Source organism: Piliocolobus tephrosceles, chromosome 5 (assembly GCF_002776525.5).
Source record: "Piliocolobus tephrosceles isolate RC106 chromosome 5, ASM277652v3, whole genome shotgun sequence".
NCBI lineage: Eukaryota > Metazoa > Chordata > Mammalia > Primates > Cercopithecidae > Piliocolobus > Piliocolobus tephrosceles.
In genome coordinates, this window is record NC_045438.1 from 151,749,894 (window position 1) to 151,775,781 (window position 25,888).

The 25,888-nt window shown below is 40.1% G+C and overlaps 2 protein-coding genes across 5 annotated transcripts in view; both read left to right on the forward strand.

Annotated features, from left to right (window-relative positions):
• ATXN1 (ataxin 1) overlaps nt 1-25,888 on the forward strand; it is a 462,258-nt gene that overhangs the window by 16,657 nt on the left and 419,713 nt on the right. The window lies entirely within an intron of this gene.
• LOC111541132 (translation initiation factor IF-2-like) overlaps nt 1-25,888 on the forward strand; it is a 99,612-nt gene that overhangs the window by 16,450 nt on the left and 57,274 nt on the right. Inside the window, exon 3 of one of the 2 annotated variants that reach the window (XM_031935688.1) lies at nt 5,173-10,105. The exons of the other annotated variant lie outside the window; for it this stretch is intronic. Coding sequence (XP_031791548.1) covers nt 5,173-5,216 — 44 coding nt within the window. The 3' untranslated portion in view covers nt 5,217-10,105. Of the gene's footprint in view, nt 1-5,172; nt 10,106-25,888 lie in introns of those variants that run through there. 2 annotated transcript variants of the gene reach the window in all.

Below are 25,888 nucleotides of genomic sequence, written 5' to 3' on the forward strand. Positions count from 1 at the left end.
TTTTTTTTTTTTTTTTGACTAATTTAATAGGCTGTTTGGTTTTAAAGTTTTTGTTCCTTTGATCCCTCTCAGAGATGGAACATTTCCATCTGTGTTTGTTTACTAATTGTTCTTTTTACAATTAGCAGATGAAAGTCTTGATGTTTTCTAATCTATATACATGAGCTCTTCATGTGTTCTAGATATTAATCCATTTAAAAAGTCATATTTGCTAGAGCTACTTCCCTAGTCCAGTTTCCTTTCGTTTCAATGATAATGCTTTTTGTTGTACAACGGTTCATGTTTTTATATGATCAGCCTCTCTTTTCTTCTACTTGTACCCAGGGCCAACCTGGAAGGAAGAAATAAGATTACTGCAGCTCAAATTCTGCACCAGGCTGGCAAGTGGTCCACTGGATGGCTTTGTTGGGAATAGCTCTTTCTTTCTTCTGCTCACTTTTCCCCTTGGGAACTGTTTTCTGTCGAAGTCCCAGTCTTTCTGTCTCCAAGGGCCCCTTTCCCCTTCTCCCACCTGCCCCTCATTCCTTGATGCTCACCCACCCTGTGCCGATTTCCTGGCTGTGGCATCCTCTCTGCCCAGTTCTCTACCCTCCATTGCTGACCTGTGTGTTTCTCAGGGAGCCCTGCCCTGGAAGCAGTGGGTAGAAACATGTCTGGCAGCCTCCCTCACTAGGGCCTAGAGAGATCAGTCAGGAATTTCAGGCCTGGCCAAAGTCTAACCATTATCCAAGTCTCCGGGGTCGGGGTCTTCACATCCTCTGTCATACATCCCTGCTACCTAGCAGGCTGCCCTGCTAAGGGATGGGCTCCTTGGCGTTGGTTTTTATCCACGTAGGAACCAGAGAGGCGTGATGCTACCCTGGTTCCTTTCCTGTTGTAGCTCTTCTCCAGAGATAGCTCTTCCAGTGGAAGGCTGGGAACAACTTCCTAGGCATTGAATTTTGAGGAATGCTGGTCTCAAAGTCTGAGTTTAGACGAGTAGCTCTGCTGAGCTGGGTGGTTTGGCATATGATGTACCTCCTAAATGGCCTGTCTAAATATATTGTTGTTCTGGTCCAACACGTTTTTCCTCTTTGAAGCCAAAATGAACATTTGTTAGTATTTGAAATCTGCTGACATCTGTGTTTTTCTTAACCCCTTTCCTGGGTTCTCGTGGTCCTCAGGATAAAGTCTAGAATCCTTAATGTGGATCAGTAGGTTTTGAGGACCTTCCTTGTATCTCCAGCCTTATCACTCACATGTTGCCCTGTATTTGCCCCACATCGGTCCTATCACACTTCCTCTTTCAAGCGCTATACTCTGTTTTGTGTTTCAGCCTTTAGACATGTTGTTCCCCCTCCTTAGAACCCAGCTCCCCTCCCCCCGCTGTCTGGCTACCTTTCCCTCATTCTTGAAATCTCAACTTAGAGTCTCTTCCTCACGAAGTCCTTGGACTAGGGACTAGGTTATTTGCTATCTTTTCTGGGCTCCCATAACATCCCATTCTTCCCCCTGTATAACACTTCACAATCCTTCTCCAAGCCCAGCAATAGGAGGGCTGCCTTTCCTCAGTATGTGGCATCTAGTGAATGGGCAGTACATACAGGCATTCCCCCTGTGATGTTTATGTTGCAAATTGGATGTGATTCCATCTATTAATATGGACTGTGATGTATATAATTGTGGTCAGGAACGAGCATGGGGTCCTGTGAACCACAGCGGTGGAAAAAGCTATGGCACCTGTTTGTTCCAGTGGCTTTGTGCTTTGTCTATCACACAGTGGGTGATAAAGGTGACGAAAATGTGTAAGAAGCCTGTGCTAAGGAGAAAGAAAGGCCCAAGGATGAATTTTCTGGAATGAAAGCTATACGTAATAGAGTGCTGAATTCGTTCAGTCATATTTCAGTTTTATAGTACTGCACTTATAACCACACAAAACACTATTATTATTGAAATTCAGTACAGGAAAAATGCCTTTGTTTTTGAATGTCTAAGACTGTCTTCCTTCCTCCTCTTTGAAACAATTCCTATTGAATTTCGATTATATGAAGATTTCTAGAAACGCAGCTATTGTGTTGAATGAATGAATGAATTTGAGGTTCACGTTCTTAACATCTGTTTTCTGACTTTGATCAGTTTCCTTTAAGTGCTCTCATGGTCATACTCAGCAACTCAGGTGAAAGTTTCTAGTGAGATAGTTATCCCAAGGAGAGACTTTGATCTGGAAGAAAGTAGTTCTGAAGTTCTAAGTGAGGTTTGTTGGTTGGATTTAGGTAAGGTACCACATGGAAAGGAGAACTGCTTAAAGGGGTAGGGTGACCGTGAAACCCTCTTCTGCAAACCCTTCTCATCAAGTATGAAACCAGTGGGGTAAGAGGTCCATCTAATCTTATCTGTGCCCTTTTGAGTTGGCCTCTGGGTTGTAAATGACTTCATCTCGAAGTTGCGCTGTTGGTGGTAGGGGAGGACACCTTCTCCGGGTAGAGGGAGTGCATTTGTGGTCGATGGTGTGAGCAACCATATGTTGGACCGTATGTCAGAACCTGTTAAGAGGTATGGAAATGCCTCCCATTGGAAACTGAAGCCCTGGGTCCTTTGACGGCTGCAGCACCCCCAGAGGAGAGGACCCTATGGCCCTTACAACCTTGCTGTGCCCTGACAGGTTCCAAGTGGAGGCAGAAAGGACTCTGGATGAATTTTGTTTTGATTATTCTTCCCCTTTTCCAGGCTCTGTGTCCAGTTCACCTCTGGAGCTGCCTGGGTCACTGCAACCCAGACTAGAGAGAAGTATGACCCCAAGTTGTGGCTTTTATTGGGAGACAGCCTTCGTCTAAAGAACTGGGAAAGAATGTGTTCCCCAGCTGCTGCCTTTCTGGTGTCTGATCTGATACTTTTCAAAAGATAGCAGTTTTGTTTGGTTTGATTTGGATTTTTTTTTTCTTTTGTAAATGATCATAGACCCATAAGACAAGTTTATGATTGTATTGACAGAATACAAAAAAATGACATGGTTATTTATTTAAAAATCTCTTTCCATACGACTTTGCTTTCTATTGAGTTTAAAGGAAATATGGTGATAGCATCTAAGCCCAAATTTCGGTATTTTATTTTGACTTTCCTGTTCTGTTTAAGCTTCTGTAACCCCTTGTACCTTTCTCTGCTCTTCAGAAGGAATAGGTTGTATTGTTTTTCCATCTCAACATCATCCAGATGAACCGTGCTATTTTAACAGTCTGTGTAAACAGATATAAAAGGAGGAAGACTACTTTCTTTAATTTTCCTCCCAGCGAGTTGCAAAGCTGTTTCAATCATCCTAGTGATTAGGAGAGTAATAAACAACATTAAAATGAAGAAACGTCTTTCTGAGAAGGACCTTGAAATGTGGGTGTTACCAGTAGTATATGAGCCTTCCTCAGACTAAACTGCATAACACAGTTCATATCATCTTTAAGTCCTGGAGGGAGGGCTTTTTAATATATGGAAATGACCAAACACCATTGTTGGCTGTCCTGCTGTACAGAGAACATTCGGTGACCTGAAATCACAAAGTTTCTGTCTCTGAATGGTGCACTTAATTTAACTTTTTGCCCTGAAGTCTCAAGAAATGAGACTTCCTTTAGAAAAATGTTTTTAAAACTTCTCATTTTAAATGTCCAGGGTCTTTGAAGAGTACACTGGGAGGAAAGTCCTATGTTTCCTGTTTCTCTTGTAGGACTAGTCGAAACTACCCTTTCTCTTGATGATATTCTGCAGTCTGAGCCTCTGATTTAGTAACTACAGCCTTTAAAACCACAGTTATCCAGACCATGTGCAGTGGTTAATGTGTCATGAGTCTGCCTCAGCTGATAATAGCACATCACAGAATTCAGAGTGCCTTAGATAAATTGTTTCAGTGGATAGTCATAATGACTCCTTGAGTAGAAAAGTATCCTTATTTTCTAGGGGAGAAAACAGAACCTACGAGGTTGACTGATTAATTGGATTCCAGTGGTTAGAAATACATGTAGCCTGTGCTGTAACCCTGATTTTCTGACTTGTAGTTCAGCTTTCTTCTCCATCTCCTTGTACAGCCATGATACTCCAGAAATTATTTGCGTTTCCACAATTGTAGGATGAAAAGACATGTCTTTGCTTAATTAAGTTAGCCCACTAGAACAATGTTGAGATGGAGCTGGAATGCTGCAGAAATGCAGGAGTCCAGTCCCTTGGATATGTGCAATTCCTAGTTATCCCTTGGAACAGTGCTTTGTTATAAATTTAGATGTTAGAGGCTGGGCCCGGTGGCTCATGCCTCTAATCCCAATGCTTTGGGAGGCCAAGGCGGTGGAATTGCCTGAGGCTAGGAGTTCAAGACCAGCCTGGGCCACAGAGTGAGACCCTGTCTCTTAAAAAAAAACAAAAACAAACAAACAAACCAAAAAAATTTTTATGTTAGATGTTTTTATAGTGCCTGAGTCTAAACTTGATGGATAAACAGAGAATGGTTTTCATTTTGCAGCCACTGCTCCTTTAAAGTTGAGCTTTTTGAGCTATATTTCCTTTAATGCACCCGTGTCAGCAAGGTTAAGAACATCAGGAAATCAAATTGATCTCGTATATGGAATCTTGAAATTTGATGTCATCTGCTCTGAGAAGTCCTTGTGGATGGGAAGATTGTACAATCAGATCATTTCTCTGTGTAGATATCTGCTGTCTTTCTACTAGATGTTACAGAAGAGGTTAGAAGAAGCTCTTCCAGCTACCTGTGAATCAGCTTTATTCTGCTAGGCAAGAAGCAGCTGGTGCTGGACATTTGTATCTGCAAAAACCATGAGTTACTTCCCCAATAATTAAGTATCTACTGTTACAACATCCAGTGGCTAATCTTTTAGTAAAATACATTGCCCATCTCTTGGTGCCAGAAGCAATAACTATTATGAAGCCTTTTCTTTCTTTGCAGAAGTGGTTTGGTGGTGACCATATTGTTAGTTGCAGAAACACTTAGAATCTGATTCACATTTAGACTTGACAGAAGCCAGATTTTATATCTGGAAACCTCATTGGTGGTACTGCAAACAAGACAAAGGCCATCTATCTCTCTCGTAGGTGCCCTCCTCAATCTCTTTACAGCATTTCCCCCCGGGAGTCAAGGAGATAGCCTGGCGTGGACTTTTGCTTGGTGATGGAGTAGCTAAGAATGTTTCTCTCTAACAGGTCACAGAACAGAAAGTGCTGGTGGACATCTCTTCTTGCCCTAAGATCTTCGTTGGAAGTCCCCGGGACTTGGTGTCTTTGCCGTTCAAAGTGTTTATGAACTTGCCAGGAGGCATAATGTGTCACCATTTTATTCTGGGCCACCCTAAAGGATGACACCCAGCTTCAGAGACCTCCTCTTGGACGACATCCCTGAGAACCAATGTTTTAGCTGTCCCATAGTCTGACGTCGGTTTCCGACTGCTTTTGAGCTGGCGCAGGCTTAGTCATTAATGGCCAGGATGATGTTAAATGTTCTGCCTGATTGGCTTGCAGCTACACACCTTTTGTCATTTGTAGAGCAGCAACTCCCTCTTGAGCTCTTGGGGAGTCTTTACACAAATACACTAGAAAAAAGGCACCCATCCATTTTTTTCCATCTTGGCATTAGCTCACAGGCATAGTCCTGGGATGACCTGGAGTAGAGGCAGTGGAGGATAAATTCATCTTGCACAGACTTGTTTGTGCTAGTTCTAGCCTGTCTCTCGCCACAGATCTAGCTTTTAAATACTCAAGTGATTGGTTTTGTGTAGGAATGTGTGGATTGTTGGATTGGAAGAATTTTCTCCCTGGATTTCGAGTGTTTACATAAGCAGATATAAAAAAATTTGATCACTGATTTAAATAGCAGGGCTTATTTTAAGAAGTTATGGGTGTTTCAAGGTGGTGCAGAATAAAAATGTCAGTTTTTTTTTTATACAAGTCATAACACAACCAAAAGGTATATATTAATGTTTTGTCAGGAAAGGGTCAAAATGGAAAATTTGCAACAAAGACAAACTAGAATAGAACAAGTGCAAACAGAAGCTGACAAATATATGCCCCTCGTTGGGAGTTCAGCCCATGGAATGTTATGTAGGACAAAAGGAATGGAAGAGATATTTCAGTAACATTTTGTTCTCTGTCAAAAACCTTCTGAAATATAAATCTGCTGTGTATTGGAGAATGGATACAGCAATTGATTCAAGTTGAATAGCTTTCATTTAACTAGAATATCCCACAGAAAGCAGTTCTTGTTCTGACAACCATATTTTTGCTTTCTTTCACTTAAAGAAAATAGAATTCATGTTTACATATCTTATAGGGTTGTTTTATGGACAAAGACAGGTCAAACCCCATCACACTGGCTAGTGTTACAACAAATAGAAATATTTCTAAATGAAATAACGTTTCTAAGCAGGGCCAGTGCCTGCAGTAATAATACTAGGTTGGTATTATGAAGCCATTTGCAACTATAAATAATTCAGTCATAGATGTGCTTTTTTTAAAATCCTGGTTTTTTAAAATTCTAGTCTTTTGCCAGTACACACACCCATACACATACTTCACCTATTTGCATAATAGAGGAGGCATATGAATATGTATATAATAAAGTCACTTTATTTTGGACTTTCTGAAGCAGATTACCTTTTTTCTTCTCCTCATGATGGCTCCCTGAGTTGCTTCCAATTGTTGAAATTCCATAATTACCCACAGATACGGATGTGCTCTTCTAAGGGTCTTACCATGTCAACCAACCCGGCTGAAAGCTAATAGCCAGTGTTAGCGGTTGAAGGAACTGAGCTTTAGAATTGAGAGACCCCAGCAAAGGAAGTTCTGTTTTTATTCTCCATTTCTACACTCCTCAAGGAGAAATTAGGTGTTTATTATTTTGTTTTGTTTTTTAAATTCCCAGATCATTCTGGCATTGGTCCTGGATCCGCAGCAAATGTAATTTTTAGCAACATCTATTACTCCTGAAATATTTTGGCTGTTTGTGGCCCGTATGATTCAGTAGACTCTGAGGTTTTCCAAGTACATTAAGGACTTAAATACAGAATGTCTTAAAATTTTAGGGTTATTGATCAAGAGAAAGCTTCTCTAGGAATAAAGTTCTGTTAGGTTTTAGCCCTATTCTGCTTTCAAAATTCTTAACTGGATGCCTTCTATTTTGCTTTCTTTCTGTGTTTATACTAATTTACTACTTGGGTTTATCGTTTTCTTACTTAGAAACTACTTTTTTTTTTTTTTTTTGTAAATGCATAGCCCTTAAAAATATAAAACAGTTCCAAACAGTTCCAACCTGTTCATTCTTTATATCTTGACCATCTTTTCTGTCTTATTGCTGAACCATCGCTTCTCTTTCTACTTCTCTTCTGGGATTTCATCTTGCTCAGCTAAAATTCTGGTGTGTGATTCTGAATATTATGGCTTGAGTTTCCTGACCAGCGTCTTGCATCTGAGTCCATTTCCTGTGCTTATGGCTGCTGGCATTCCATTCACTGCTCCTGGTCAAAACTGAAACTTCTCCTGCTAATGAGATTAGGCCTTACAACACTATTAATTTCTTCATCTCTATTTCTTGCTCCATTGCCATTTCTCAGAGATGAAAATCTATTTGTCATTAAGAGATTCATTTTGGCGTCACTTACTAAAGTTCCCTTGGATTTTTCTGTTCTGCATACACCCTACAGCTTCAAACTGCAACAGTCATCAACTGGTCTTTGACAAATTAGTTGTCTCTACACATGGTTTACAATATTACACTAGCTGTTTAAAAATAATTAAGCTTCTCTCTGTGTTCTTTGCTTTGGGTCAGGAACTTTACTTCCTTTGCCGTGCAACGCAGAAGTTAATCACAAATGGGTCCTGTGAACCAAATAATTAAAAATAGAGCAAAGTTTCTGAACCAGGCGGTTGGCAGAAACGTCTGTACTTCCATCTGTGCATGGTTAGGAAAATATTTCATGATATTTAAATAGCATCAGCTTTGCTCTCTTTTGTGTGAGAGTGTGTCTGTGTGTCTATGCGTAATTCATTGCTTTGAAGGTTTGTTTGACTGTTAGATAATCGTATAAAAAAAGTTACTGGCAAGGAAACAGGAAAGCAAATCCAGGTGTTTTGTGCATACATTCTTTATTTACCAGTCTCTGTGAAGGAGCAATGATCTTGCTTTTGCTTTTCTCTGTAACTGAAAGTTTTTGCTTTGTTATGTGCTGCAGAAAACTAAGTAACATTGCATTTTGACTTAGAAATCTTTATGTCTCTTGATTTTCCACTTACAAATAATCTTTGCTAATGGTGTGGGGAGCTGTTCTTACGTATCCAAAATGCTAGTGAATCTATGTTGGTTTGGAGTGTGGCAGATTAGGCATTTCTGCTCTCTGGAAAGGGGATTTATGTCTAGAATATGCATCAAATTCACAAACGCTTTGTGATATAAGTGCAGACACATGAGTGACTGGTTTTGACAGGAATTTAATCCTTCAATTGGATTTCCCTTTGTTCTTGTGAGTAATCAGTATCTCATAAAATATATTCAGTTTTGGCTAATTGTACAGCTATGATATAACTTTAAGTTTCTAAGATGTAAATTACTATGTGATATAAAGATAATTCCCTTCTAGTATTTTTCTTTTGTAACAGCCTCTTTTTACTCCTGAAAAGCTCTCTATTTTAAGGTTGATTTCATTGTGCTAGGAGAACTGTTGTGTTAGATAACAACTAATGCCCAATAAATACACTGAAGGGAGATTAGGAACTATTAAAGAAAAAACACAAAAGAAATGTCTTAATTTCATTCTTGCGGAACATATATATTTCCCAAAGTTGTCAGTTTCTTTATGTTTCTAAAATCTTACCAGGGAGGCATATTCTTAATACTTTGATAATAGAATTAAACATTGAAATGTAGATTGAACATGCTCACATTAACTGAAATTAAGGAAAGAGGAATACATTTCATTATTAATGTATCAGTGAATTCTGGAGTTTAGCTATGAACCGGAGTCAACTATAATCAGTAACAGTTTGATTATTTAGGCAGTTTGTCATTCATGAAATTTAAATCAGAAGGGTCTTTAAACATCTTTTTGTCTAATCTCATTTTGCATTCAATTTAATTCTATTTTTTCTCAGCCTACTATGTGCAGAGTCCTATGCTAGCAGGGAAAAATAATGCTGAATAAGTTGTGGCCCATGGTTTCAAACAAATTAATTTTTGATGACTCTTTGATGTTTTTTTCTGTATTATTTGATGGACAGCTTTTTGTTTGTTTGTTTTTTGAGATGGAGTCTTGCACTGTTGCCTGGGCTGGAGTGCAGTGGCACAATCTCAGCTCACTGCAACCTTTTAAAAAGAGCTAAGTGGATGTTCCTAATGATTGTTCTTCATCAGTGTAAGATATTAGGACTTAATGTATTTTGTGAACTCTGAGTACACCTACAGGTGAGTGGCAGATATCTTCATACTTTCAATTACTGCTGGAGTTTGTCTGTACCCCAAGACAGAATTTTGGTCTTCTCTTATATATAGCAGTTAAATCACTAATATTAATGAGACTTCCCTGAAAGGGTGCCTGGATATTCAGATTCTTCATACTTTTCTTATAAACCATTAGATTTGTTTCCCCTATTCATTTGGGCATCTTCTAGTGACATATGGAGTGTCTCTTAAAAAAGAGGAACTTGATTGCTGATAGTTTTATTCAATAAATCATTGTTAATACATATTTATTTGTGATCAAAAACATAAGGAGGGAGTGTACACACTCAAAAAAGGTCACAATGCAGCGAGTCTGTTCTTTTAACAATAATAATGGCTGGCTGGCATACTGAGGATTTAGGATGTGTCAGTCACGGTACTAATCACTTAATCCTCACAGTCAACCTACATAGGTCATTATTATCTCCACCTTACAGATAAGGTAACCAGGTTAGTAGCTTGCCCAAGGTCACAGAGCTAGTAAGTGCTGGGAGTGGGATCCAGTGCATGCCATTTTAACCTTGGACCCTGTGCTTTTAACTAATGATACTCTATTGCCTACCACCTGTGTCATCATAGAACTTGCACAGTTGTGTTCAAAAATCATTTTTACTAAATATAAAATAAAATATGGTAAAATAAAAATACAAATGTATATTCACAAAATACATGTAAATTATAAAAAATGAGGGTTCAGTGAACGCTCCTTTAACTGTCGCCCCATATTTTAAAATTACCATCAATTTGATATCCCCTATGTGGACCTCCCCAATCTTGTCACATTCTTCCCACCTCAGAAGTAACCACTGTAGAAACATGATGTTTTAAAATATTTTTAAGACTGGGCACGGTGGCTCATGCCTGTCATCCCAGCACTTTGGGAGGCTGAGGTGGGTGGATCACTTGAAGGCTGTAGTTCGAGACCAGCCTGACCCACATGGTAAAATCCTGTCTTTACTAAAATACAAAAATTAGCCTGGCATAGTGGCACACACCTGTGGTCCCAGCTACTCAGGAGGCTGAGGCAGGAGAATTGATTGAACCTGGGAGGTCGAGGCTGCGGTGAGCTGAGATTGTACCACCACTACACTCCAGCCTGAGCAACAGAGCGAGACTCCATCTCAAAAAAGTATGCATATATTTTTCACAAAAGTACACAAAAATGCATGCTAGCCAGATCACTGTTTTATTTTCTCTCCTTTCTCTCTTCTTTTTTCCCTACTTTTTCATCTTTTATCCTTCTTCCTTCTTTTCTCGCACCATCATGGAGCACAAAGAAGAACTGGGTCACAACAAACCTCCTTTAAAAGGTTAAGGAGAGTGTTCCTTGCTGGGATGCCCAGGCCTGTGTCATGACTAGTGTTGGGAATTCTTGGTGAGATGACAGTATTTTTGCCTCATTCAAATGAGGCATGCCCTTCCAAATAAAGCGTGCTATGTTTTGTAGCAAACAGAACACCTGAGGAGGATGGTTTCATATGACTGTGCCAACAGATCTTTCACAGGTTTGTCAGGTTATAATTCACAAATCTTAACTCTATAGTCTATAGACGTTTGTTTGTTTGTTTGGTTGGTTGTTTTTTTTTTTTTTTTTTTTAAATAGGGTTTCACTCTGTCGGTTGCCTAGGCTGGAGTGTACTGGTGCGATCTCCGCCTCTTGGGTTCAAGAGCTTCTCCTGCCTCAGCCTCTGGAGTAGCTGGGGTTTTACCATGTTGGCCAGGCTGGTTTTGAACTCCTGACCACAAGCAATCCACTCACTTTGGCCTCCCAAAGTGCTGAGATTACAGGCATGAGCCACTGCACCCAGCCAGTGGTTCTTTTTCATTTGAGACAGAGTTTTGCTCTTGTTGCCCAGGCTGGAGTGCAATGGCGTGATCTTGGCTCACTGCAACCTCTGGCTCCCAGATTCAAGTGATTCTCCTGCCTCAGCCTCCCAAGTAGCTGGGATTACAGGCATATGCCACTACACCTAGCTAATTTTGTATTTTTAGTAGAGATTTTTAGTAGAGTTCTCCATGTTAGTCAGGCTGGTCTTGAACTCCCGACCTCGGCCTCCCAAAGTGCTGGGATTACAGGTGTGAGTCACCGTAGCTGGCCTGGTTCTTTTTTTTTTTCAAGAGGTCAGTTCTCACTCTGTTGTCCAAACTGGAGTGCAGTGGCATGATCACGGCTTACTGCATCCTTGAACCCTTGGGCTCAAGTGATCCTCCCACCTCAGCCTCCTGATTAGCTGGGACTACCGCTGTGCACCACCACGCCTAACTAATTTTTGAAATTTTTTTGTAGAGACAGGGACTTGCTATGTTGCCAAAGCTTGTCTCAAACTCTTGGCCTCAAGCCATCCTCCCGCCTCGGCCTCCCAAAGTGTTGGGATTACAGACATGAGCTGCTGTGCCTGGCTGACATGTGGTCCTTAATAGTGTGGCTCTTAAAATAGCAAACATTTTTGGGAACCAATGTGAGGGCACTTCATAACACAATCAAAAACCATTAAGTGGAACATGTTAAGATAATGTAACCTTGTTGTCCCTTAATGCTTTAATGCAGCCTTTCAGCAAGTAGTAATAACTGGTACAGTGGGCATGAAACTCAGAATGGGTGCTGGTGTGGCAGGAATAAGAGAATTCTTTCATCAGTTGGAAAATATATTTGAATAACTCACTACATTTAAAAAATAGGTAAACAGGCTTTTGCTTTTGGTTGCAAATTGCACTCATCCATAGAAGTTTTTCAAGGGCCATACAATTCTGTAGGAGGAGATGGCAATTTAATGCAGTCTTAGCTGCTTAGGATTTAGAACTATGTTACTTTTAATTTACTCCACAAAATTACAAAAGCATGTAATGAAGTTAAAAAGATTTCAAAAGAACCACGTCTAGCCACACATAAAAGTGCTTAATAAGGGCATATGTGTATAAGTATATTAGTCATTTGCACATATTTACATATGTATGTTTTGGTTGCTTAATATTTTTCTAGTGCTGCATGCATTTGTATGTGTAAATACAGTGTGCACCCTTTATAAAACTAGTGTTGGGGGACCCTTTTATCAGCTATTATGATTTGGAGCTTTATCAAATAGAGTGATTTTTTTGTGTGTGCGAGATGGAGTCTCGCTCTGTCACCCTGACTCAAGTGCAGCGGCGCTGTCCTGGCTCACTGCAACTTTGGCCTCCCGGGTTCAAACAATTCTCCTGCCTCAGCTTCCAAAGTAGCTGGGATTACAGGCGCCCATCACCATGCCTGGTTAATTTTTGTATTTTTTAATGGAGACAGGGTTTCACCATGTTGGCTAGGCTGGTCTCAAACTCCTGACCTCAAGTGATCCACCCGCCTTGGCCTCCTAAAGTGCTGGGATTACAGGCGTGAGCCACTGCACCCAGCCGGAGTGATGTTTTCCAGTGGTCATGATTCTGGCCTGTAACACCAAGCAGTGTAACAATGAGATTGAAGTGTGACTATGTGAGTCCGCCTGTTTTTATGTTCTATCTCTTGTCTTTTTGCTTGGAGAAAAATTATGTTGAAAGACTACAGTGTGCCTATTAAGCTTCAAATATGAAAAAAGAGCTACATATGACACTTTGTTGCAGTTAGTCCATTGTCTCAAAAACATGCCGTAAAAATATGATTACTAGAAAAGTCTTGGCAAATGTAGCATGAGTGTTGCCGGTTTAAAAGCCGCATTTGAGTACTCTGAAGTACTTTTCTGTGACAGCTATCACTATAAGAATTGGCACCAGCTAAGAAAATCTACAGTTTAATACTTTAGAGCAAATAATTGCTTAGGGTGCTTTAAATAGCACAGGAAATGTGTAGAGTGTTTACTTGACATTTGCTATATTGAACACTAATACTGAAACAGATTCTTTGACCACAGAGAATGCCAGTGTAGGAGGGGTGGGGGTAGGTGGGAGAAAGAGGCGGAGAAGAAAACAGCGATACAATTAGATAAAAATTAAATGACAAATGTGCTTTTTCATGATACAGAGATATCACTGGGAAAAATGCCCATTGGTTTGATCAAGTAGTCTTCTAGTGTGGTAGCAGAAACCAAAGGACAGACAGCTCCCTGGGATTAGGTTCCTCATGCTAAAGGCTGTGTTCACCAGATGGTCAAAGCCTTGTAGCCCTTGGCCGCTCTGTTTTATTTTTCAAGCTCCTGAAAGCAAGAGGAATGACCTCCCTTTTTATAAAAAAAAAAAAAAAAAAAAAGAAAAGAAAAGAAAAAAGAAAAAAAGCCTCTCTTGTTATCTGTTTAATCTGCACATGCTTGTGATTTCTTTTTTATGACTGCTCTGATGCCCTCATTTCTCATAGCAGCTCAGTGCTTGTAATGTTTTTTCCCCTGTATGCATCTTGCGCTCCCACAATCTTCTTTTCATTTTTCCCTGGCTCTGTTAATACGGGTCTTGTCTTAGAGTGTGGTCTAGTGCAGTTTAGTGTAGCTCTTAAATGCAGAGCATTTCTTTTTGCACAAACTGCTTATCGTGGATTGTGTTTCAGTTGCACTTAAAGGGAAAAATAGAGTATATTTTAGGCTACTAAACCTCCTTCCATTTGTAGGCATTTGAGCCAGTTATACAGTGTCTTTCAGGGAGTTTTAAATGAATGTGTTAATAACCAATGGCACATGTGATAGGTCCAGGAGTGTGAAATTGTGCAACGTTAATGACATTTGTTCAAGCTTCTTCCTTCTATCTTGTCAACATGAGCTACTTTTAAATACACAAAGGAATTTGAAAACACCAATCAAAAGTCAAAATATCACCCTGCAGCAAGGCCCGGCACCCAGAACACTCAGCAAGAGGAAGGGCTGTATTTATGGCTTTTCCACTGACTTGAAATTTGACCTTGAATAAATCATGTTTAACTTCTTTATGCTTCAATTAGCTTTTGAAAGATATGTGTGGTTGTGTTTAGCCAGTGGAAAGGCAATAACTGAAGTTCACAACAAAAGGAGAACTTGAAGGGAAATTTTGTTAGGAAAGAACAGTGGGCAAGAATACAATCTTCAGGCAGGGTGCTGTTCCTAAAAACTCTTAGTACGCGTGGTTCCTAAGGAAGGTAGGACATTTTCTTGTAATATTCTTTTCTATATTTTGTAGAATTAAAAAATATGTTATTATACATATTTTATATTACATATGTATAAAGATATATTTTTTATATATACCGTTTTACCCTTTAACTCCAGAAAGCTTTGCGTTCATACATCTTTTTCTATAACTTCTACCTATAAAGGGATTTTTAGTGGTAATCTTGAATTCAAATTGTAATCAAGCAGTAACAAACGTCATTTAATATGCAGACATTTAATTTTATAAAGGAAATTCCAAGTTATTGTCCATTTAAATTAATTAATTTATTTATTTTGAGATGGAGCCTCACTCACTCTGTCATCCAGGCTGGAGTGCAATGGCACGATCTCAGCTCACTGTAACGTCCACCTCCTGGGTTCAGGTGATTCTCCTGCTCCAGCCTCCTGAGTAGCTGGGACTACAGTCATGCACCACCATGCCCGGCTAAGTTTTGTATTTTTAGTAGAGATTGGTTTCACCATGTTGGTCAGGCTGGTCTCGAACTCCTGACCTCAAGTGATCCGCCTGCCTTGGCCTCCCAAATTGCTGGGATTATAGGCGTGCTCCATCGTGGTTGGCTGAGTTTTAAAGTTTCTTCTTTTTAATCTGTTGCCACCTCTGTGATGAGAGATTTTTCATTCATTTGGGGAAAAATCAACATTTATTGAGCACCTACTGTGTGCCAAACAGACTGCTAAGCACTTGGTCCTTGAGTGCCCTATGTGATTGATGTTCAGAGGGCCATTTTCTACGTGTCAGGAATCAGGTGGGAAGGCCAGAATCCGCAGAACAAATTTAAATAGAACCGTTGCAATAGATAATTTAAAAGAGGGACCTTTTAGTTCGCGGCACCCAAAGCATCACAGTGTGGGCTGTGAGATCTCAGTAAACCAGTTGCTGGTAGGTTGTCCCCAACTCGGAGACCTCTATGAGGGTTAGATGGCTGGATTGCAACATGGTGCTCAACCACATCTCCCTGGTTAAGCCATTTCAGTTATTGCCTCATTTAAGTTGCATTACTGTAAAAAGGACATGGGTATGACAAGCTGCAATGCCTAAAATTCGAACGAAAGAATACAGGCTTTGAATGTTTTTCAGAGCTTGACTCCAGAGTCCCAGATGCAGTTTCAGGGTGAGTAAATACAAAGCCAACAGCTCCAAGTTTAGATGAGAAAACATTTCAAAGAAAGCCAGCGAACGCTTATATATTTAACACAATATCCATGACTCATTTTCTCTTTGCTCTCTCAGTCCAGCCGTTATTCATTTACCGCTAACCCCACAGGAAAGCTCCTTTTGAAGTCTGCCTTTGGCTACTTTGCAAAACATATAAATATACACCTTGGGAGAATAAGGGTGAGAGAGAAAAAAGGCAGAGGTCACAATTTTTAATCCTGGTTCTGCCAGTAACAAACCTTGTGACCAGATACTTTGTACAGTAAAGGAGGATGTTTTTAAAATCCATTCTCCATTGCCAGAGAGGCAGGCAGTCATCATTCTGTAGGAAGGCTTGTTTCAGGATTTCTCGGATGTCTGCTGTGTTTGGATTGCTGAGGTCCCTAAAGAACCTTCCATTTGAGTCAGCTCGAATAGGCTTTTGGAAGTAGCCCTGGAGGTGTGATAGCACCTTAGAAATTCTTAGTAACTAGGACGAAATAGTCAGAAGGAGAACTGGAAGGAATAGAAGCTGGGTGACGAGGAAGGGAATGCCATGCTCTCCTGCAGCTGGAATCCACACTTGGTGAAGGCTGTGCCTGTGTGCCCATCTGTGGTTGGGTATACCAGAATTTTGGTATCTCTCTGGTTCGAATACCAGCCCTGGCATTTACCACCTTGGCCAAGTCCCTGAACCTCTCTGTGCCTTAGTTTCTTCACCCGAAGAGTGGGGATTATAGTCAATGAAAGGACTAAGAAAATCAATCCATGTAATACCCCTAGTATTCACACTTCACCTGCTATGATGATATTAACATTCTCCTTTGGAGTTTTCTAATTTATTTGTTTAACATTTAGGGCAAAATACCAGGCATATGGGTGATGGTGGTAGTGGAGTTGGTGAGAAGGAGACCTTGAGTTGTAGAAAGGGTGGCAGAACCTGGTTTCTGCCCTATATCCCAGATGTTGCCCATACATATCCTGTTTGTTTCTGACCGCCCTGCTTTGCTCTGCGGATTCCCAGCCTCTCTTTCTTTACCTGTCCTCAGTCTGCCCCACTGTCCATGCCCAGCATGAATCTCCACTTCTCCAGGACAGAAAGCCTTTCCCCAACTGCTTCAGCCCAAACCAACTTCCCTCCCCACCGCCCTGTGTGCACAGCTTATTTGATCATGTCATTTATTGCTTCATTTTGTGGCTTAGATGTCTTGCGTCCCGGTCAGACTCCATGTGACTGGAGGCCTTTGCCTCCTCTCAGCATCCAGGGTAGTGTGGCAGAAAGAGCAAGGAGCAGGGAGGGAAGGGACCTGCTCTCCTCTCCAGCCCTTTCTCTGTGATAAACTCAGCGTGCTCCAGGCATTTGATCTCTGTAATCCTCAGAGCCTCCTCATGCAAAATGAGGGTCTAGACCAAGTAACCTCTACATTTGCCCTTGCTGCTTCCCCATTTTAGAGTAGTAGATAGTGAATAAATATGGCCCGAATGAATGAACAAATGTGCAGTCTCAAGTTGCTCAGTTGTGGCTTACATTATTTTTGTGCCTACTGGCATCTCTGCTTGGTGAATGGAGGAAATGGTCTCTGATGAATTTTCTCTTTCAGTGGACAGAAATTTTGTTAATTTTGATCATTTTATAGTCCAAATTTTTGGGCACATTGAATTAATATTTATATTAGTAATTTGTCTAAGAAGAAAAGATTTTTTGTGCTAAAAATAATATAAATAATGTCACAGACTAATAACAATTAAGAGTAAAGAATAAAGAAAATTTGTTTTTAAGCACTTTGGAAGTTCCTGTTTGCATGCATTATATGATTATATATACATAATTATGTATTACATTATTATATAAGTTCTCTTAGTCCATTAAGTAATTTGGTGATCATTTTGAAGTTTTTTTTTATAAGTACTTAGGAGAGTTAAAACTATATTTCTTCTTAAAACTTTGTAATTTGCTTTGGGAGGCCAAGGTGGGCAGATCACGAGGTCAGGAGATTGAGACCAACCTGGCTAACACAGTGAAACCCTGTCGCTACTAAAAATACAAAAAAATTAGCCGGGCGTGGTGGTGGACGCCTGTAGTCCCAGCTACTCGGGAGGCTGAGGCAGAATGGCGTGAATCCGGGAGGTGGAGCTTGCAGTGAACCGAGATCGCGCCACTGCACTCCGGCCTGGGCGACAGAGCGAGACTCTGTCTCAAAAACACAAACAAACAAACAAACAAAAAACTTTGTAATTTGGACTTGTTTTCTTATTAATATTAGATGTCTTCTCTGAGCCCAATAACTGAGTATGTAGTAACTTTTTTTTGTGTTAGGATAATTGATAGAGATGGTGGTTCAAATTTTCAGCATCAAGCCTCACTTTGGAATTATTTATTTCCATTTTTTCTCTTACTTACTAGTACATCTAGATCCAAAATAATTGCTTTTTTATTATATTTAATACATCTATTTGCTTTGTGGTTTTACTGATACTTGAAAATTGTATACAATTATGAAAGATTTTGAACTTTAGTCATCTTAATTTGTTTAATTAACATAATTTACTGGAGGAGAGAAAGAGAAAACAGACTTGGTTACTTATTTATGTTTGTAACCACCTTTGTATATGTAATAACACCAGAGCAGGCACTTCATAATTGAAAAGGCTTTAGGGTAATAAGTCACTATCTCTTTCAAACTGTGATGACTTTCTGGAAAAAAATAGCTTTTGTAATATTTGTCATACTGGCCCAGACCCAGAAAGTAGTATGTTCCATGTCTAATTTTACTCTATATGGCTTGAACTCTTGAGCAATCCATCTGAAGTAGGACCCTGTTAAGAAATTCTTCTTCTTCTTCTTTTTTTTTTTTTAATGAGATGGAGTTTTGTTCTAGTCACCCAGGCTGGAGTGCAATGGCATGATCTTGGCTCACTCCAACCTCCACCTCCCAGGTTCAAGCGATTCTCCTGCCTCAGCCACCTGAGTAGAGTAGCCAGGATTATAGGCATGCACTACCATACCCAGCTGTTTTTTGTGTTTCTAGTAGAGACAGGGTTTCACCACGTTGGCCAGGCTAGTCTTGAACTCCTGACCTCAAGCAATCCACCTGCCTCGGCCTCCTAAAGTGCTGGGACTACAGGTGTGAGCCACCAGGCCCGGCCAAGAAATTATTCTATGTCATACATAATTGGGTGCAAGAGGTCTTAGTAATTTGCATTTAAAAATGATAATTGGTATCATCTACAAAGAAGTGTTTTACCTCAGTGTTTTAGTTTAGCAGTGACACTAAGATATACATATTAAAATCTCTTAATATTAGTGGGCAGAACTGGGAACCCTTCACTTTTTCTTTTTTGAGATGGAGTCTTGCTCTGCCACCCAGGCTGGAGTGCAGTGGTATAATCTCAGCTCACTGTAGCCTCTGCCCCACTGGGTTCCAGCGATTCTTTTGCCTCGGCCACCTGTGTAGCTGGGATTACAGGCACAGGCCACCACAACCAGCTAATTTTTGTATTTTAGTAGTGATGGGGTTTCGCCATGTTGGCCAGGCTGGTCTTGAACTCCTGACCTCAGGTGATCCGCCTGCCTTGGCCTCCCAAAGTGCTGGGATTATAGGCGCAAGCCACTGCACCTGGCTGGAACCCCTCCCTCTTACAGTTCACAGAGTATAAGAAGCTACTTTCTAGGGCTTCATCTTAATATGGTGATTGAATTCTGTATTATGGCCAAAAGGAAAATTATGTGGGTATTGTGGGGAGGAGGACTCAGAGGGCTAGGGGCAAAGAGGGCAGAGAAATATCAGCTACTTTTAGTTAGCGAATTATTTACCAGTCGTTCCTGCCCATATGCACTTATTCCTTGTGTACTTGGATCTGAATTGATTATAAAGGTCTGTATGTATTGAGTCTTTTTCCCTTAGGAATGCTTAGGCTTTCTTTTGATGCTTTTTTTTCCTCTTCCTTTAAAATGGTGCAGGAAAATGTTGGAATAAACATAGTCAACTTGTGAAAGGGATGATTCTCTTCCTTATCTGGGCATAAATATTGTTGAATGTGAGAATGTGGGAGTAGCTACTGGGCTAAATATGCACAATGAGTGCAAGTGATTATTGACCTTACTGATGAGAGGAAGGAACAGAAATACTTTAAAACTATTTTCACAGGGCATTTCAACCAAGACGTTTTTCTGAATTCGGTTTCTGATTCAAAAACTGGATTTAGCTCTTTTTCTTGTTTGTTTCATCTGAACAAATTTACCCTGAATTGAATGGGAGAGTGTTTCTTAATCCCTCATGTCTTTAGCAGTGAGTCATTTCCATGTTGTTGAGACATTTTCTAGCCTTTATTGCTGTGTGTAGTTCATGCTTTTCTCTGGATGTTTTGACTCCTTAAGGAGCTCGCAATAACAAATTAACAATCACACTCCTCTGGAATGAAAACACGCAGTATCAGAGTAATAAATAGCAGTTCTCGAAACCTAAATAAACACAGAAAACTCAGCTCTCATACTTAAGAAGGCTCTAGAGGAGTCCAGTGTCCAACGTTACAAGCAAGATGCACCATTTAGAGCCAAAGGAAGTTAACATACTTTCATTTTAATTTTCCAGGGGATCATGTTGTAAAACCATATAGCCACTTTCATTCTTCAAAACATAATGAACAGTTAGTTTTAATCATCTGACCTGCCTTCTCTCAAATGGATCGTAATTCGTTTAACAAGTTTGACATTAAAATAAGTTGTGTTTCTCTGGGAAACTCATGTTAGCCTGAACTTTTCCACTTTCTGTCTTTCTCTGGTGAAACTGGTAATAGTGACTGAGCTCAGGCCATGGCAGGATCCTCACAGCCCTAAGACTAGGTGCCACCTGAGTACTGCAACCCAGTACCAAAATAATAGGAAAAATCTAAAGTTATCCAGAGAAAATATGTCAAATTATAAAGCCTCTGAGTCACGACAGCAATCAAACCTGATTTTATACCAGCTTTACCAAACACTATTAATATATCCTATAATAAAAGTTAAGGCGTCGTGCCTCAGGTTCTTTAGCAGGTAAGTCAGTGCATCTGTCTAATTTGCTAAGGCTGAAACATATTGTACATAGAGCTCGGGTCTGAATGGTTGTCCCATAGAAAGTTTTAGAGCAGAGCAGGGTTGTAAATAGCCAGCTCCAGTGGCTGTTTTTCACCCTGTTCATGGGGTTGCTTGCCCTGGTTGTATATTTAGTTGCCTGTGATGGATGGAGTGAAGTGCACAGGTCATCTCTCAGGGAGGAACGCTGGGTTTAATGAGAGGCCATTGTCATGGAAGATACTCCAGCTCTTCCATTAACACACATGCTTAGAAGAAAACTTTGATGCACAAAGAACTGAAAGCCCCAGGCATTGGAATTCCTACTCATTAAAAAGACACCTCAAGAATTCTTTTGGAGACTTTATGAATTTTCTCTCGATTCATCCTGAAGGACCGGTGCCAGTAACATTTTTCCTCTTTGCCTGTTTCAGTTTCTCATGAAGTTTTTCCATATTTAGACACACTGCCCAGTTAGAGGGAATGCCAGTCACTCTGGGTTTAAGACAATGAAGTATGTACTTCCCTCACCAATCAGTTGGGAGAGTGGATTGGGCTGAACTTCAGTCTGAGGCATGTGAGTCACACACAGGCAGAGATTTAAACGTTATTAACGTGAGAAAGATCTTTTGAACATGAAGTCATCATGCTTGAGGTTACTTTGAACTTTCCTCATTAGTCTCTTTTATGATTTGTGTTAGAATCAACATGCTTTAGTCTTATGTTAAAAAAACACAGTGGAGTGAAAATGGACATGAATTTAAAATTGCACGATAGCCAGAAACTTGCATATTGTGGAAATATTCCACTGTGATAAACTTTTAGTGAAGCTGCTTGGCTCATGGGCTATTTTTTAATGGCTTTTGGGTTCAGAAATTTCAAAACGTCAGATTCTTTGCAATTTAAATTTCCTTCTAAGTAAGGAAGTACACTATGTTATTAATTTTAAAAATATATATACTTAGAAGTTGAAATTGTGTAATTATCTTAATGCTCCAGAGTCTCTTTTCTGACTAAACATTGGAACTTATTCTGTTGAATGCAGGGAATTTGTCCAGAAAAGCTTAAGGAAATTTAGCCTATGAGGGGAAATTTGCTAGATTCATAAATAAAAGGTTTAACCAAAGGGGCGATATAGAACATGATTTTACCTATACAAGATTGTATTTGAGTTTTGCCTCTTCCTGCTCCTTTTAGGATTAAGTAATGATTGTAGCTTAGTTTTTCTAGTTGATTTATAGTAATAAGTTATGTGTAAGCTGACTGTGGGTAGTTGAATTCATTTCAACTGCAGGATAGATTGTTGTTTAAAGGATCACACAAATTTTTTTTTTTTTAATAAAATGAAAATGTCTCCAGAGATGTTACACCTGGAAACTTAAAGTAGGAAAAATGATAATACAGTATGTTACTCTTATCTCTGGAAGGAATGATCTCTCCCATTGAAAACTAAATAATTCAAAGTTTAGAATTTTTAGTTGAAATAGCTTATAAATCACGGCAATGACTTTTAATCCTTAGTAGAATTCTCTTTTATTTCTGAGAAGTCTGTATAAATGTTTATAGAAACACAGTCTTAAATATTTTAAACGTAGCATACCAATCGTACTTAAAGAGAACTTTATGCAGTATCACACACATTCGGAGTTTTTGGGTAAAAACACCTTGTACCTTCTTTGGTAGAAAATACTTATGTATTCGTGTGTGTGTAAGAGAGAGAGAGTGTGTGTTTATTTTAAATTCTTAAATGTAGCAGATCTTTTGAAGCAGAGCAGAAAACTAGCATGTTACTGACACTGCATTCTCAGCCATGGGGAAAGCAACAGTATGTTTCAGCTTTAGCAAATCAGATGTGTTGACTCACAAAAGAACCTGAGTAACTACACCTCTGTTTTTATTACGGGAAATCTTAAGAGTGTTTTGTAAAGCCAATATAGACTCAGGTTTGATTACTATCATGACTCAGAGACTTTATAATTTGACATATTTTCTCTGGATAATTGTATATGTTTCCTGTTATTTTGGATTTTTTATTATTGTTATTTACTGTGGGTTGTGCACTCATATACGTGCAGCCAAGAAAAGCAATAGTGAGATGGTTCAGTGTATGGAATCAGTTGTATTGAACAAACAGCGGGGCGGGTGAGGGGAGATACTTTTTTTTGTAATCGGACTATTATTAGTGAGCACTTCCTTTGGCTTTTATATATTTAAATATATCTTTTCTTTATAACTTCATAGGACATGGAACACGTAAATGCATTTTGAATTTAAAGCAGAACATCACATTTCAGTAAAATTAAAAGCTCAAGATTCCATTTTCTTGTAAAATTTCTAATCATCCCCATTTGCTGAACTTTGGACTGTTTCTTGGCATCGGGAGGTCATGGCTCATGAATGCATCTCCTGTTGCCTGGCTTACAGCCACCCCCTGCTGCAGTGCCCTTTGGGAGAAGTGTGTAATGGGCGTGCTTGGACTCGTTATCTCCTTTCATTTCCCCAACATCAGTTAATGCTGCGTAGTTTGCAATGTGATATTGCTGTGCATTGGTGCCTAATTGTGTAGGCTGGTTAGAAGAACGAACCTTTGCGGTGGTCAGGTGAAGCCACTGAGTGTGCCCCTTTGTGGCCACTACAATAAGGTGATTGGGAATTCTTCATTTCTGATCACTGAACTTTTCCAGAATGTCCTGAGGCTCCCCCAGGAACTGTATTATAGTATGATATTCCGTGTATCATGGTTTTTCAATGATACACATGATTCTGTGTATCATTTGGTTTTTCTGGGAGAGGATTGTAGCTTTCAATCAGATCCTCCAAGAATTCTGTTTCTCAAAAGGTTCATAGGAACCACTTATTTAGAATTGAGACATAGGCACATCTTCCAAGGAAAACAAATGAAGGAGGGTGTTAAGGGTGAGTTACAGAAAACAAGCCATAAGCTACTTATTTTATCCAATTAAAAATAACCATGACATGGCCATTTTGTAAATTATTACATTAAATCTACATTGCAGATATACCTCATACGTATTTATTTAATTTTTTTTTTTAAGAGGCAGGGTCTCCGTCTGTCACCCTGGCTGGAGTGCAGTGGCATGATCATAGCTCACTGCAGCCTCAAATGCTCGGGCTCAAGCAGTCCTCTTGCTCCAGCCTCCCGAATATCTAGGACTACAAGGACGTGCCACTGTATCTGGCTAATTTTCAAATTTTTTGTAGAGACGAGGTCTCACTGTGTTGCCCAGCTCCCTGACCCCAAGCAGTCCTCCCGCCTCAGCCTCCCAAAGTGCTGGGGTTACAGGCGTGAACAACCACGCCCAGCCACCTGGTACATATTTAAAACATGGTTTGTTTCTTTTGAAATAATGAAAAGGAATAATGTTTCAGGGTTTGTGGCATCCACATTTTGGGATGACTACATGCCGTAACCTTGTTTGTAGTAGCTCCTGATTTTTATCTGTATTAGAAATTGCTCAGCATGAGACAGATGAGGAGCATTTGGGGAAATGTGTGAGTGATTTAGTAAAGACTAATAGTTGTCTTACGGGAACCGTCTTCTGGTTTGCATTTGTATGAAGAGGAATGCAGAGCAGGAATAATTTGGAATGGGGGAGCTGGTTATCCTCTGGGTGTGTCAAGCACAAATCTCAGATTTCATTACCTCTGCACAAGTCTTGACAGTTTGCAAAATGTGCCTAGAGGTATGCTTGATAAGGACAGACATTTCTTGCCTGGGTTCTAGCTGTGTCACTGCTAGCACAGTATCTGGCCTGAACAGTATCTAAAGAAATATTTTGTTGGATGAGAACCTCAACAAAATATGTGAACCTCAGTGGGTTCTCATAGCAGCCCTGTGGATATAGACACAGCATGTTTTATCATTCTTTTCTATGGGCTCAAAGAGGGTAATTACTTACCCGGGCTCATGTAGCTGGTAGGTAAAGGATTTAGGCCTCTCCTGTATACCATGCTTTAGCTCGACCCAAATAATAAAAGCGGAAAAGCCATGTTTGGATCAACTGAGTTTTAATAGAAGAGCATTGGAGAGAGGTTGTAAACCCTCAGATAGTTTAAAAATTAATAGTAGCATTCTTGACTTGTAATGGAGAGAATGTCTTAAGCTCAGATGTCTTGATGGTGCTAATCAAGTCAGGCTTTTATAATTGAGTGAAAGCACAGAAAAATAATTTATTCATTCTTGTACAACCAAGTATTTAGTGAATGTCTTTTCTGCACCAGACATGATTCTATGCACTGAGAATGTAACAGAGAACAAACAAGGTTGTCTATGTCCCTGCCCTCAGAGAGCTTATGTTCTCATAGTGGAGATAAGTAAATTGCGTAAGTAGACTCTATTTGCAGACCCCCCAAAATAGGGTAGGATATGTTAGGAGACAGAGTGATGGCAGGGGTGAAGGGGATTCTTTTGTTCGGTGGAATCAGGGAAAGCCGTTTCGGATGGGCTTTTGTACAGAGACCGCAGTAAGGTAAAGGAGCCAGCCCTGGAAGATGGGAGTGGTGAAGGGTGAGATGAGAATCTGAGGATGAGCACTGCAAAGGAAGAGAATGGCCAGGTGAAGGCTCCGAGGCCAAAAGGAGCCTTTGAGTTCATCTAGAGGCTGCCAGAGCTTGGATTTTACTCTAAATGTGATGGGAAACTCTGTTAGTTTTCCAGGGCTGCTCTAATAAATTATCAGAAACTTGGTGGGTTAAAACAACAGGAATTTGTTCTCTCAAAGTTCTGGAGGGCAGACGTCTGAAATCAGGTGTCAGCCGGGCCATACTCCCTCCTGAAGCTCTGTTGGGAAAACCTTTCCTTGCCGCTGTCATCCTCTGCTGGTTCCAGGTGTTCCTTGGCTTGTAGCAGCATCACTCCAGTCTCTGCCTCTGTTTGCACATGGCCTTCTCCTGTCTCTGTCTGTACAGGTCCTCTCCTGTCTCTTAGAAGAACAGTGGTCATTGGATTTAGGACCCATCTGGGAAATCCATGACATTTGTGTCAGAGGCTGGAAAAGGAAGGACAGGTGGGATGTGACCATCCAGAGAGCCTATCTCAGCTGTCATGGGTTGTCACAAAGGCCATTGTGTGGTTAATTTTTATCTCATTATTCTTGTTTCCTCTTTAATCTTTCATTCTAAGCCCT